The sequence below is a fragment of the Triticum urartu genome, chromosome 7, assembly GCF_003073215.2.
Source record: "Triticum urartu cultivar G1812 chromosome 7, Tu2.1, whole genome shotgun sequence".
In the NCBI taxonomy this organism is placed as follows: Eukaryota; Viridiplantae; Streptophyta; class Magnoliopsida; order Poales; family Poaceae; genus Triticum; species Triticum urartu.
Window position 1 is genome coordinate 211,261,494 of NC_053028.1, and position 15,056 is coordinate 211,276,549.

General features: G+C 49.8%; 1 protein-coding gene across 1 annotated transcript; it reads right to left on the minus strand.

Annotated features, from left to right (window-relative positions):
- Positions 1–9,301: 9,301 nt before the first annotated feature.
- LOC125522272 (alpha-1,3-arabinosyltransferase XAT3-like) lies at positions 9,302–13,171 on the minus strand. Its single transcript, XM_048687348.1, has 6 exons — positions 12,913–13,171; positions 11,643–11,705; positions 11,498–11,557; positions 11,305–11,379; positions 10,887–10,952; positions 9,302–10,769 (listed from the first exon to the last, which is right to left on the minus strand). Exons 1-6 carry the CDS (start codon positions 13,046–13,048, stop codon positions 9,580–9,582), a joined length of 1,590 nt encoding a protein of 529 aa, XP_048543305.1. The 5' UTR covers positions 13,049–13,171; the 3' UTR covers positions 9,302–9,579.
- Positions 13,172–15,056: the final 1,885 nt, after the last annotated feature.

Here is a 15,056-nt window from a genome sequence, read left to right on the forward strand (position 1 = left end):
CATCCTGAAGAGGGTGACCACCATTAGCACATAGACAAATATTGAAGCTGAATCCAACGGAATGAAAAATTGCAACATATAGTCTTCACATCCGAACAAAATGAACGAATGCATTCCTCTTGAAATGGTCACATATCCATAAATTGAGAAGCCACGTAGAATTAAGGTAGAGAGAAAAAAAACTAACAAGGTACGGAACGAGAACGAATAATCGATAAGAAATCCCAATCTCAAACCAATATCCGTGGAAGAAAAACTAGAGCTACTAGAATTCCCACCTATGAAACTCCCGAACCTTTCCGGTTATGCAATCAGGTGTTGGGGATACAGGGGAAGCATAATATCTCACCCAAACTAGCAAATCCTACATCCAGTTGTATCCATCCTTCAACACATAACCAAGAAACCTTCGGAAACCATCTACCTCAACCTTCGAAAAGCATCCGTTATACAAGTTATGGCGATACTCCCGAACTCCCGCCCCAGTACTAGGTGGCGTCGAGGTTATCTCACCAACGAACTGCATAAAAGAGATTTTCGATGTCGGCGAACATATCTCAAGTATTCCAGAATTGCAACGATAAAATTATGATGACAACACCTCAGAGCTCAACTCCCCAGGACACTTCCACTAAACCCCTGACAGGAGGCACCAAGACAGTATTCTCATCATAAGCCATCGAAACGATTCCAAGATACTCGCGTGATCCTAAAAAAAAATTTAGTGAAATTTGAGAAGAGAAGAGTCAAAACTCTACGTCGGGATGCCTTACCAGAGCGATGAGGAGACTGGGAAGTAAAAAGAATTCCTAGACTCTCCGATATATAATTCCTAAATGACTAAAAAAAAATTTCTAGACACAACTCGGCTGCTAAAAACGATCAAGCAATGGGGCTCCTAAGATCGGGGAAGGCTCTGATACCAATTTGTAACGCCCTCGATGCGGCTATAGCTCCCACGTGTCGAGGCACGACTTAGAGACATAACCGCATTGAAAGCAATGTCGCAAGTTAGGCAATCATCACAACATCCCATGTAATATATAATAAAAGGGGGAGGTACATAGTTGGCTTACACTCGCCACGTCACAACAAAGTACATAAATAACATCCATCATACAAACACTCATGGCCCGACTACGGCGCCAAAATAGAAAAGAACCCAACATGCGACAAGGCCCCGAATCAAACCCCAACTAGGCACCACTACTGATCATCAGGAAAAGACACATAGTAACACTGAGAGTCTTCGTCGAACTCCCACTTGAGCTCGTACTCATCACCAGGAGCGGAATCACCTGGACCTGCATCTGGAGTTATAGTATCTGTGAGCCACAGGGACTCAGCAATCTCGCACCCTCGCGATCAAGACTATTTAAGCTTATAGGAAGGGTAAGGCAATATATGTGGAACTGCAGCAAGCGACTAGCATATATGGTGGCTAACTTATACGCAAAAGAGAGCGAGAAGAGGAGGCAAAGCGCGAGCGAGAATCTAGAGAGCAACCTGCGCAAACATTACTCCAACACCGTGTCCACTTCCCGGACTCCGCCGAGAAGAGGCGATCACGGTAACACACTCAGTTGATTCATTTTAATTAATTAAGGTTCAAGTTATCTACAACCGGACATTAACAAATTCCCATCTGCCCATAACCGCGGGCACGGCTTTCGAAAGTTCAATCCCTGCAGGGGAGTCCCAACTTAGCCCATGACAAGCTCTCATGGTCAACGAAGGAATAGACCTCCTCCCAAGACGTTCCGATCAGACTCGGTATCTCGGTAACTCAAGACACTTCGACAGGTTAAAACAAGACCAGCAACACCGCCCGAGTGTGCCGACAAATCCCGATAGGAGCTGCACATATCTCTTTCTCAGGGCACACTCAGATTGTCTTAGGTACGGGTAGGCCAGCCCAGAGTTGCCCCTGGTGGCCACCGGTAGCTGACAGGTGGACCAACACTCAGAGGAGCACTGGCCCGGGGGGGTTAAAATAAGATGACCCTTGAGTCTGCAGAACCCAAGGGAAAGAAAAGGCTAGGCGGCGAATGGTAAAACCAATGTTGGGCATTGCTGGAAAAGCTTTAATCAAGGCGAAATATCAAGGGGTTCCCATTATAACCCAACCGCGTAAGGAACGCAAAAACCGGAAACATAACACCGATATGACGGAAACTATGGCGGCAAGAGTGGAACAAAACACTAGGCGAGAGGCCGAGCCTTCCACCCTTTACCAAGTATATAGATGCATTAAGATAACATAGCAATATAATGATATCCCAACAAGTAAATAAATGTTCCAACAAGGAACGCCTCCAATCTTCACCTGCAACTAGCAATGCTATAAGAGGGGCTTAGCAAAGCGGTAACATAGCCAATCAACGGTTTGCTAGGACATGGTGGGTTAGAGGTTTGAAATGGCAATTTGGGAGGCTGACAAGCAAGTGGTAGGCATCGTAGCAATGGCATAGCAAAAGAGCGAGCAAACTAGCATAGCAAAGATAGTAGTGATTTCGAGGGTATGATCATCTTGCCTGCACAGTTGTCAGAGTTGACTGGATCCTCACAAGCAAACTCAATGGGCTCCTCGGTAGCGAACTCGTCTCCCGGCTCTATCCAACAAGACAAACAAGCAACAAGGATACAATCAACCACGTGCAAGACCAAGCAATATGATGAAATGATGATATGCTATGCGGGATGCAAAATGCAAGATATGACAGGAAATGTATGAACCTGGCCTCAACATGGAATTCCAAGGGTGCCACTGGAAAGATGATATGAAATCGCTTGAAAACGATATAAAGAACGCCGGAATCGGAGTTACGGTTTGGAAATGGCAAGCGTTTCAAAAATGACACTGGTCTGCGACTTACAGCAAGTAGGCATCTAAATGCAATGAGATGAACATGCTACAGTACCCAAACATGACAACAAAATGCATGGCAAGGATGCACACAAGATACTTAACAAAAGACTGTCACTTAGCCACGGCCAATTCATCCATTATGAGGTTCAAACAAGCATGGCAAAAACGCAAATGCAGAACAGATTCCAGACTTAGTGAAATTAACACTTGTCTGAAATTTCAGATCATGAAGCCCTCTTCGGAGCAGCAAAACAACATGAAACATGACCTTATTAAGACAAGTAAGAACATGGCATGGAGCTACTCAACAAGCTTAACAAAAGACCCAAAGTGACCTGGGGACAAAAGGGTTCACAAAATATACTAATGGGCACACGAACATAGCTAAAACACAATCAGTTTTTCAGACTTAGTGAAAACTGAGACATGCTGAAATATAACTTACGAAGACATGTAAACGAGCTCGATGCACTCACTACGGTGCAAGTCATGGCAAGGAAAGCATACATCCAATAAGAAGGCACAAAATGCTATCTAGACATGGCAAGAACAATGGCATAGCATACACGGATCAACTACAATAGCATCGGCAAAATCGCAAACAAGTTGACGATCTGCCCAGATTCACAACGAAGCAAAAGTAGAGCTCGATTAACTCAAGCTAGGGTGCTCCATAATTGCAAGTAAAGACATGGATGGATAGAGCATAACATGATTAACAAAACTCCTTTACTGATCATCCTCAAAAGAGGCACGGATCACTAGGAAACAAGCTGAACATATGGCATCATGAACTAAATAATCCCAGACTTAGTGAAAACTACCAAGTCCCTGAAAACAGATTTACCGGGTGCCTCACTTTGCAAGCTTGCACAAGTCACCACACACATCCTAAAAATGCATGGGTTGCACCTCTAGAAAGAAGACAAAATACTTAACAAAACATATGAAGGACTCACAGGCATAGCACGCACACAATAATCATGGCAAAAATGACAAAAGTCTAAGATGAACTAGCAGATCTGACAAATATCTCACGAAGCCTCCTTCTAGCAGCATTTCGGGCATCAAGATGAGCTCAAATGAAAATGATGCAATGTAATGAAATGATGTACTCGTCGAGACGCACATTTTGATATACTATATGTCCAAATCGGAGCTACGGATGCGGAGATATCACCGGTCAAAGTATGCACAAAAATTAGGGTTCGGGAAAGAAAAGTCAACCGAGGTGATTTTTTCCAGATCTGGATCTGGCGCGGGTCCCGAGGTTCGCCGCCGTTACTGTAGCTGCCGGACTTGGAGAGGAGGAGGCCGGGCGTGGGGAGCTCGCCGGAGTGAAGGAGAGGCCGGGGCGGCGGCCGGCCGGCTCGGGGCGGAGCGGTGGCCCGAGGCGGCGGGCGGCGGCGGCCGCCGGTGTAGAAGATGAGGCCGGTGACGGCCGGAGTTGGCGAGGCGGCGCGGTGGCGCCGGAGAGGCGGCGCGGTGGCTCCGGCCACCGGGCGCGAGGAAGAGGGCGGAGGAGGCGACCTCGGGCGCGGGGCGGCGAGTGGCCCGGTCGGGCGCGGGAGCGGGCCCGCCTCGGGCCTGGGCGGGCCGGCGGGAGCGGCGGAGGGCAAGTGGTCCGCCCGCCACGTGTCGACGGCGGGTTGGCTGAGGCGATGCGTCCGGTCGGATCGGACGTGTCCGGCCGGCGCGGGGATCCTGTTTTCTTTTAAACTAGGGTTTCGGAGAGGGAGAGATCCGAAATGGAAGGGGGTCTATTTATAGGCATAAGTGGAGCTAGGAGAGTCCAAATGAGGTGCGGTTATCGGCCACACGATCGTGATCGAACGCTCTAGATGATGGAGCAGAGTTTGGTAGGTTTTGGGCCAAATTGGAGGGGTGTTGGGCTGCAACACACACGAGGCCTTTTCGGTCCCTCAGTTAACCGTTGGAGTATCAAACGAAGTCCAAATGATACGAAACTTGACAGGCGGTCTACCGGTAGTAAACCAAGGCCGCTTGGCAAGTCTCGGTCCAATCCGGAAACGTTTAATCCCCACACACGAAAGAAAGCTAGAAATGACCACCGGAGGAGAACGAAGCGCCGGAATGCAAAACGGACAACGGGGAAAATGCTCGAATGCATGAGATGAACACGTATGCAAATGCAATGCACATGATGACATGATATGAGATGCATGACAAAGACAACAACACACGGAGACAAAAACCCGAACCCGAAGAAATAAATATATCTTAACGCCGGAAACGGCAAGAGTTGGAGTACAAATTGGGAAAGTTACATCCGGGGTGTTACAACATGGAAACCCTAATCACCTTGTCATCTAGAGACACGAGACACGAGTAGCATACCTCGAGCCTATATAAAGCCCCCCATGAGAGAGTCGTTTGTCATAACTCATTCACTCGCACTTGAATAAACTCAAGGGGAGACAATTAAAGCTCTAGTTTGTAGCCGAGGGGTTATTCTCGCCCTCGCCCTAAGACATAGGATGAAGCTTCATCAGAAAGAAGGCACAAGAATGCTCGGGGATGGTTAAACATAGATCAAGCTTCATCGAAAGGCAGAGAAATTTACGTAGATGGTCAAATTGTTGCCATTTTTGCTAGTTTCTCGGTAACCAAACAATAATCCTAGACTTACCGATGGTGAGCACACTTCCTTTTCAGATACAAATTTTCAGGACCTTGTGGCGCAGTGATTCATGATCAACAGGGACTTTCTTAGCAGCAACAACTGCAAATTTATCTCATGTTCCTGATGTTGTTTCAGCCGAGGCCGCAACTTTGTATGAACGGTTGAAGCTTGCATGCCTGCAGGTCGACTCTAGAGGATCCCCGGGTACCGAGCTCGAATTCGCCCTATAGTGAGTCGTATTACAATTCACTGGCCGTGTTTTAAACTCTTGATTGGGATGATGGATAGGTGGCAGCCCCTATACTAGATGATTGTCGTTGCAATTTGTGCGAGTTCGAGGAGACCTACATTGATTATTGCAATAGGGAGTCGAATGTAGTAGCGTATGTGCTAGCCAAATGGTGTTGCGAAAACCCGACCTCAGTTTGGTTTGAGTAACCCGAGACTTTATCGTTAATTTCTTAACAGATGATGTAGCAGTGATTTATGTTAGAATAAAACCGAGGCGCTTCGTCTTTCTACCGAGGATCAAGCAATCACACAAGCACAACACCGAGATTTGTTAACGAGGTTCACCGATATGGCTACATCCCCGGGGCATAACTACGGGCGCTCCTCCCCATGACACCGTCACAATACCGCACCTCGGCCGCCCGGGCGCCGGCACACGCCGCCGGCTCCCCCGCGTGCCTGTGCTATTATGTTGGCATAGGTTACATCGTGTGTCTACCCTCGTTATGTATGAGAGGCCTAGGATACCAGTGTCCTATTAGGACACAACTCCTACCCTGTCTACACACAGTCCAAAACCAAATCCAACTGTAACCTACCTTGTACAATAATATTCGACATAATTCTAACAAACTCCACCTTGGCGAATATTCTTCACCACCTTGAATTCGTCCGTGCGTCGAACCTCCATGTACATTGGACTTGAGATACACCATGAGCACCGCTGCTACTCCCAGACTCCATGTGACTCCACCTGCAACTGTAGTCCCTTCTCGTCTTCATCACAGTCAACACTCGAGCAAAAATTAAGTTCCTCGTTACTCTACTTTGTGCTCCCAACTTCCGGAGTATCCGCTCAACGCCATCACACACCGATCATTAATCTGCGTGAAAAATGAACAACTCACATATTGGGTGTCACATATAAGAGTTACCTGAACTCAACATCACCGCTCTTTTATGACCGTCTGTTTGAAACTTGAAGGAATTTCACCGTCGCTCTGTGTCACTTTGAGTCAAATTCACAGTTGTCTCATCCTTTTTTCCCCGAATAGTCTCTGACATGTCCCATAGCTATAGCACTCTGGCTCCTTCTGCCTTGTCATCCGCACTTTGCCATGTGCACTGAACACCACAGAATATACGGCCATGTACTCTCTCAGCTTTTGACAATTTCAGACCCTCCGCCACTTTCTCAGATTCTCCATGGTCAACTCCTGACCATCTTCCGGCATCGATAGACCCAGTCACCAACTTGAATCCGGTACTCGTCAACACTGCTTCAGCACCCCCTGCACACTTTGTCTAACAACATATCTGACCACCGGTGCCCTGGCCTGTCGCTGTGTCCCGTGCTTACCGCACGCCTTGCTGCTATCACCGCGTCAAGCCTCTGCTGTCCTGGTCGAGTCTCCCGGGCCGTGAACCCACACCACTCAAACCCCTACTGCAGAGAACCACCGACCGATGCCGAGTATCACGTCTCCATCAGACCACTGGTACCCAGTCCGATCCACGTGTCTCTCGCTATCCTGCCAAAATAGGCTTCGACTCTCCGAATTCTTACGCCATAGCCCCTCCATCAGCTCAGAGTGAAGTCGTCCATCAGACTCCAGCTCCACCTTTAACATGACTCCATGGTAGATGATCAGTCCACCCTCGCGCCCCGCCGACTTCAAGCTCTCTCATGTGTGCACTGCCTTGAATCAACCCTGCGCCATAGTCTTGTCGAAGCCACACAAGCCCTCGGGCCCGCACCACGTGTTTCCACGCCCCAGAAGTCAGCCACCATCAGCATCACGCTCCTATGTCGTCGTCGCTGAAATCACCGTCGTCTTCTGCTTTGACCGACATCCCTGTCGATCCGTCAGACAGTCTAGTCCGACCCAGCCGAAGTTATCCGACTGCAATCATGCTCCATCCCGCATCTTGTCCGCCTACACGTCTTAGTGCACTGCTTGACGCCCTGTGTCTGCATGATCCCTCACGACGCGCTCCAGGCTCCACAAGCCTTATACGCACGTCGCCAATTTACTGTCGTCTCTGTCGTAGGACGTTCTAACTGACCAAAAGCCATCAGTCCGACCACGCCCCACCAGTTGTCCTCCTGCCGTGTGGCTCTCCGATCACCCGCTGCTCACCTAATGGCTTCTCTCGCTAAAACCATCAGGACTCGCACGACTCTGTATTTGTTTGTCCACGTCGTCCATGCTCTACGGCCCTGACAACACTTGCAAACCTAACTCTGCCAATTGTCGTAGTCCCCTGAGCAAGCTGATCATGCCAACACCATCTAAACTATACATGAACCATCCCTGCTGCCCATGACACCTTGATATTCCTTGTAATTGTCTAGAACCACGAGAATATAATCGCAATCCAACAGCCAACACCAGTCCTCCTCTTACACATCACGTATCTTCCTGATGCATGCACTCCATGTACTTTTGACTAGCACAAATAGCACCAAATACACAACGTGTCCTGGATCCTGCCCTTGACTTTTGATTGCTCTTTTCCTTTTAACAAATCTCCTGTCACCTGCATGCACCGAAGCTCCTTCTGTAGACCTGTAGCGACCAAAGTTGCTCCCTCATCGACCTCCTGCGTGTCTAGCTTGCTGCGCCTGGGCCACCTGAGTGCCATGGGCCTGCTGCTGCATCTAGCCCAGCCCCAGCCTCCAACGAGTGATCGGCGTGGAAAGCACGCTAGCTCGCCGGCCACGCGTGTGTCGAGCCTCGCGAGCCGCCACCCTGCTGCCGCTGGCTGTACGTGTTCCGCTCGGATCCTGCCACCTCGAACACAGCTACCGCCGCACGCACTTTCGATCTTTTGCAACTTCTAATCTCGCCGACTCTACCGTGAACTGCTTCTCCGATTCTGATTGCTTTATACGCGTCGATCTCCGATCGCTGCTGCACATACGTCGTACCTCCACAGCCGCCGGTCTTCGTCGCTCTCCTCTAAATCAACGATCCGCAACCTTCAGACCTTGCAACCTTGCTCATGATACCACTTGTTAGAATAAAACCGAGGCGCTTCGTCTTTCTACCGAGGATCAAGCAATCACACAAGCACGATACCGAGATTTGTTAACGAGGTTCACCGATATGGCTACATCCCCGGGGCATGACTACGAGCGCTCCTCCCCATGACACCGTCACAATACCGCACCCCGGCTGCCCGGGCGCCGGCACACGCCGCCGGCTCCCCCGCGTGCCTGTGCTATTATGTTGGCATAGGTTACATCGTGTGTCTACCCTCGTTATATATGAGAGGCCTAGGATACAAGTGTCCTATTAGGACACAACTCCTACCCTGTCTACACACAGTTCAAAACCAAGTCCAACTGTAATCTACCTTGTACAATAATATTCGACATAATTCAAACAATTTAAGTATTAATAAAGCTAGTCATTATGGCTTTCCACTCACAAAAAATTACCCCCCTCCCTCAATTTCACGGGATGGACTCCTTCCACCCTAGTCTCCAATAAAAAAACTGACACGTAACTACAATTGAAGAACCCGTAGAACCTGTCCGTGAGTCTACCATCTCAGTTACTACCAAAATAGCCCTTGTTTATTCACACAAGCCTTTGCCATTTTTTCTCATCTAATTAATTGCCATTTTGTGTGACTATTCATAATGATCGGTTAAAAAGTAGTACTCCCTCCGTCTCAAAATGTAAGATCATTTTTAACATCATATGGTGTAAAAAGTGATCTTACATTTTGAGGCGAAGGGAGTAGAAACGAAGCAACAGAGAGCAAAAATTACAGTGATGTGCATAACTTCAGGGGCAGCGGACGTACGTGTACGTACTCTCTACATCTATGTAACGGTGACGTCCTGGTAGATTTGCTGCATGAACCCTCGGAAGCGATTGATGTCAAGGGTGACGTTCTGGCCATCGAGGAAGATCTTCCACAGCTGGTCGAATCCCTGCTTGTGTATGGAGACGGGGTTGGTGAAGACGGGGTGGTCCCTTGGGTACACGTCCTTGAGCGTCGTCTCCTCGGCGGTGGCCTCGTACTCGACGTACCGGAGCCCCATGTCGGGCACCGTCTCGCCGAAGATGCTCCAGCACGGCCACTTCATCTCGCCCCACGGGATGATCTGCATCGCCGTGCCGTTGTGCGGGAGGAAGACCATGTTGGTGAGCCCGGCGCCGTGCACGCCCACCATCACGTCGCACGAGTTCACCACCTCCGCGAAGTGGGCCATGTCGCGCACGGCCTCCGGCCCCGCCGCCACCACCTCGAAGCCGACCTCCGCGGCGGCCGCGACGGCCTCCGCCTCGTTCGTGAGCGCCCTCGAGTGGCGCCGCAGCAGCATGACGAGGCGAGGCCTGCCGCCGGTGGTCCGGTTGACGGGCGTTGACCACGCGCGCTTCAGCGAGTAGGCCGACCGCAGGAAGTCCCGGAAGTCCATCAGCGTGTAGCCCCTGTGGGAGAGGACGGGGTTGATCCCTAGCTCCTTGTGGCTCTCGATGCCGACGTGCACCTTCGGGAAGCAGCGCACGTCGTTGTCGGCGTCGAAGTCGATGACCGGGTAGGCGGAGAGCGCGGCGAGGACGTGCCGGTACTTGGCTATCCACTTGCGGCTGTAGTCGGTGACCACGAGCTGGACGCGGCCGTCGTACTCCCGCGCCGTGTTGTAGAGAGGGATGACGATGTCCGTCACGGCGTGGAAGAAGTTGCTGCTGTAGCCGCCGGTGGAGAAGACCACCGCGGGGACGTCGTGCGTCACCGTGCACCGTGGCGGGGCCGTGTCCGCGGCACCCGGGCCGCTCGAGCGGATGGTCACCTCTCGGGCCAGCTGCATCGTCGGCTTCTCCCACTTGCGCGGGTACGGGCGGATCGTGACCGTCCCGTTCTCCGGCCGGTAGCTGTCGTCGGACGCCGAGACCACGTAGACGGTGCCGGCCTTGCCGTGCGTACGGACATCGCCTTCCATGGTGCAGATGTTCATGCGATAAAAGCTGAAGTTGCAACTCAACCTGCTTCTTGGCGCTGCCACATCTGCGTATCATGCATGCACACAATTAATTTGAAACTTCTCTTTCGTTGTCTGCCAGAGTGCCTGCCCCAACCAAATCGTGAATGCCAATCGTGCTTGAATAGGCAGTGGTTTGCTACCTGAATTTACCCCAAAACCGTCTCTCTCACCGTTCATGGCAAGCAACTCCGTTTGATTTTTGAGATCTGCAACAAATTACATTTGATCAATATCAACAAATTACTACACTACACACCGTACCTCAAAACATAAGGAATGCTGTAAATGCTAGTAAAACCGCACCAAGAAGAAATGGTCGAGCGTAACATGGTTGACATGTGCACAAAACCCCAGATGTGGATTCTACTGATTCTGTTCTGTATTTTTTTTTGTGTATTTGTTTTTGGTGGTAGATCCGATCCGCTGGCTCCTTAGCTATAGCTTGTACGTAGTATAGTGTGCGTAGCAGGCGCGTGCACTGCACATGAGCCAAACCTGACTCCCGAACAAGCTAGTCTAACTTCAACCTCCGTTCTGCAGGGAGAGTCGATTAATTACCTCCGTTGGCATCGGCGCCGCCGGCGGCCGTCTCGTTACTTAATGCGGTGGGAGGTGGCGCTCCGACGACCGGATCTGAATTCGATGAAGGTTCGACCACATGGCACATATTGTTGTTAACGCCAACCGATGATCTCATTAGAGAAATGAAGCTTCTCTAGCTAGGTTAAATAATGAGAGCTTTGTGGCATACCATGCGCGGCTTTTAACCTGGCTACGCCAACTGCTTCTTGCTGCGTTGCATTCTCTGTGCCTGGGACAAGGAAAGAGGACGTAGCGGCCAAGTTAATTGCCAGGATTTCAGCTTAATTAGACGTGCCTCATGCAGGCAGGCTTACCTGAAGACGGAACCTTGTTAACCGATCCATCTCCTGCAGGTTGGGTGAAGCTGAACTGTGCAACTGCAAAACATGGAACGCATGCAGGTCATGTCGCTGTAATGGTTGGTTTTACATTTGTCACCACCACAAACATATTATTATCGAAACGAGTCCTCAACAGATGAACCAAGAGCTTTTTTTTCTCCCGCAAAAAAAGAAAGAAAAGAAAAGCTCTCGAGACCTATGCGCGCTGCAGGATGAATGAGTGAAGGGGCTGTTTGGTTCCAGGTCTAGAAATGCCACATTTTGCCATACAACATTGTCAAACTTGCTTAAGGTTAGTTCTTTAAAATGAGAGTCACAAGTTGACAAGCCTAAAGAAATCTTGCCACGCTTTTTAAGTGTATGTGATGTGGGACCATAGTGTGACTTGACTAAGATGTGACTTAAACCAAACACACACCTAAATTTATCAAACTTGTTTAACCTTAGATGTGGCAATCTTTGACAAATCAAATAACTCCGAAGTAAAACGATGTCAAACCCCGAGTTCTAGAGAGGTGAGCTTAAAGTATCACTAATACAATGCTGACCCCTGATCGATATTGTGATCGAACCTCAAAGTGAGGGAGGGACGAGGGGTCGATTTCATTGAGTATAGAAAAATCAGTACTAATCTCTACTCCTCGAGAGCTACGCTCTGCAACAAATATGGTACTGTAGTACGAATCATTGTTACGGCTCAGTTCTCGTTTGTTACGGCTCAATTCTCATATGGATCAAGATTTTTATGAGAGGATTTTAACATAAGTAGTACTCCCTCCGTAAACTAATATAAAAACGTTTAGATTACTATTTTAGTTATTTAAATACTCTTATATTAGTTTACAGAGGGAGTACATTTTTTTTCCATTTGGACTGACGGTCTAGCCAACACACAAACCCTGCAGTACGTATGCGTATCAAGTAAACTAAAAAAGGCAATTTCACACACGAAATCATAATCATTCACTACGCGTATCAGACGAAATCAAGGTGTGTCAAAAATTGCCTCCACGAAATTAAGAACCAAATATTCTCCGGAGAAGACAGTTAATGCGGAAAGATCCAGCCCCACATTGGAGAGCTGCATGCAAGACCGTAGCTAGGTTTGGTGAAAATCACGACACCGCACCCGCAAAATTGAGAACAGAAAACCAAAAAACCAACGATGAATCGAAGAAGAACATATGCACCAGTCTGTCAGATCAAGAGAGTTGTCGATCGTACTATAACTTGGGGGACTTACAGAGTTGTCGAACTGTAACCTGCGGCAGGCAATCGGTCTTGAGCACGACGAGGACGACGAGAGGGAGCAGGAGCCACACCGCGAGCGCCCATCCGCTCACGAGCTTCTTACTGCTCTCGTTGCTCCCGGCTTTCATGTCGCATCCGGCTGCTGCTCTCGCACCGGCTTCGATTTTCGCCAGCTCTGCTTGCCACCGATCGCCGGCGAGTTGGTTGCTCCGGAGCTATGTGTGCCGTCCGAACTCTTCTTACAAATGAAAGTGAAGCATACTACTCCGGAGTACGTGTGTGCTCTCTTTTTCAAACGCGCCTTAACGCGCGGGATTAGTTTAATCAACGATTCTCGTATCCCGTTGTGTGCTCTGGGCAGGGTTCGTTGACCTACGGTGTCATTAAATCCTTGCCGCTGATCGGACAGAGAGACCCTTGCAAGGCTAAGCATAGGTGTACCATGTTCTACTACTATCATACTATAGTATCAAAATGCATAACACGAAGTAAATAAATAGCGGAAATTCTATCTGTGCGCATCCCCACGCAAGCAAATGCAAGGAAAAACATAGAGATTGTCTAGAAACCACGGAATGGCAAACATCTACTACCAGTAACTTAGATTTAAGTGTCAAGGTTTAATTAAATTAGGCTCGCCCACCCCCGCGTTGCCGACCCTAGGTGACACATGGGGTGATCGCACCGCCGGCTCTAGGCCCCCTTCCCTCGTCTCCTTCGTCCTGCCGCCGCCTGAGGTCTCACCGGCAAAGCCTGACCTATGATGGCGGCGGCGGGGGAGGGGGCGGGGCCTTATCCCTCGCATGGTGGTGGCGATATCTCCGGGCGGCGGCGGCGCATCGTACGACGGAGATACGGCGGCAAGGAGCGGCGGGATCCCTACGGCATGCGTGACGGTGGCGGCAGTGGAGGCGCAACCTCCTCGCGGCGGAGACGCCCTTGTGGCGGCGGCCGGGATCGCTGGTCTTGTCTTTCCAAGATGGGCTTGGGTGGGCTGGCGGTTCCAGTGTGCATCTAGAGGCGAGCGTGGTGGGCCTGACGGCGCCGGCTGTAGGCACTGTGGTGGTGCCATGGCCGGTCAGGCGGCGACAGTGGCCTGGATCCCTTTCGTCCAGTCCCCAGCAGAGATGGCGGCAGTCCGTGCACGAGATGCTTGAGGGAGGCTCTTCAAACAGATCTGGGTGAAAACCTGCTCTCGGCTAGCTGCCAAGGCTAGCGGTGGCGGCGCTATTTATGTCATTCCCTTCTTGAAGGCATCGCCGTAGAGAAGTTTAAGGCCACTCTATGCTACCTTCAGGGAAAACCCTAGATAGTATATCAGATGACGACGACGCTATGGTGTCGTTTCCCTCTTAGGGGTGTCATTCGTCGAGGTGTACATGGGCCGAGGGACCAGTGGAAGGCTTATTTGGTGGAGCGGTGCTTCAGCTTACACATTGCAGGCAGCGGGTCTCGGCGGCATGGCGCAGTGGACACTCGGCGTCCGATGCGTGGAGATGGACTCGCGCATGAGGAGAAAGCTGTCTGGCGTCATGGTGGCGTCGATGACAAAGAGGCCTGGCAAGGTCGGTGCATCAGAGCTGCTCTGAGGATGGATCGATGGAAGATGGAGGTGACGGCCCTTGCAGCGTGCGGTGCTCACTGGGAGTGTGTCGGACCAGTGTGTGACCTAATCCAGGTAGTGGCTTGAATGGGGCATCCGGTTTTAGATGTTAGGCTTTGGTGCAATGTCTATTTGGTATTAGGCCCTGACATTCGGCACACCTTCATCAAGGAGATAGGAATAGCAACAACATTGCCAACATGGTGACTTCAGGCTTATTGATGTATCACCTTGTATGGTCTTTACGAATAATTAATAAAATAGATGCATGCATCGTCCAAATGCAGATGCCGGGTACATCCTCCTTTTCCAAAATTAAATTAAATTAAATTAAATTAGGCCCACGCAGCAAAGCACAAAAGCAATGTAAAACTTTCCCCAGTAAGGCCCTGTTTGGTTCGGCTGTGGATTTCTAAAAGTAGCTGTGAAAAATCTGCTGTGAAAAATCTGCTGTGAAAAATCTGCTGTGAAAAAACAGTTGTGGAAAATCTGATGTGAAAAAGATGTAGTTCATTTGACAAACCAGGTGATAC

Excerpts from the sequence above, each read along its gene's own strand:
- LOC125522272 (XM_048687348.1), bottom strand. The coding sequence starts at position 13,048 with ATGAAAGCCGGGAGCAACGAGAGCAGTAAGAAGCTCGTGAGCGGATGG. Across the intron at positions 11,706-12,912 it reads GGTTACAGTTCGACAACTCT|TTGCACAGTTCAGCTTCACC; the intron begins GTAAGTCCCCCA and ends CATGTTTTGCAG. Across the intron at positions 11,558-11,642 it reads TAACAAGGTTCCGTCTTCAG|GCACAGAGAATGCAACGCAG; the intron begins GTAAGCCTGCCT and ends TCCTTGTCCCAG.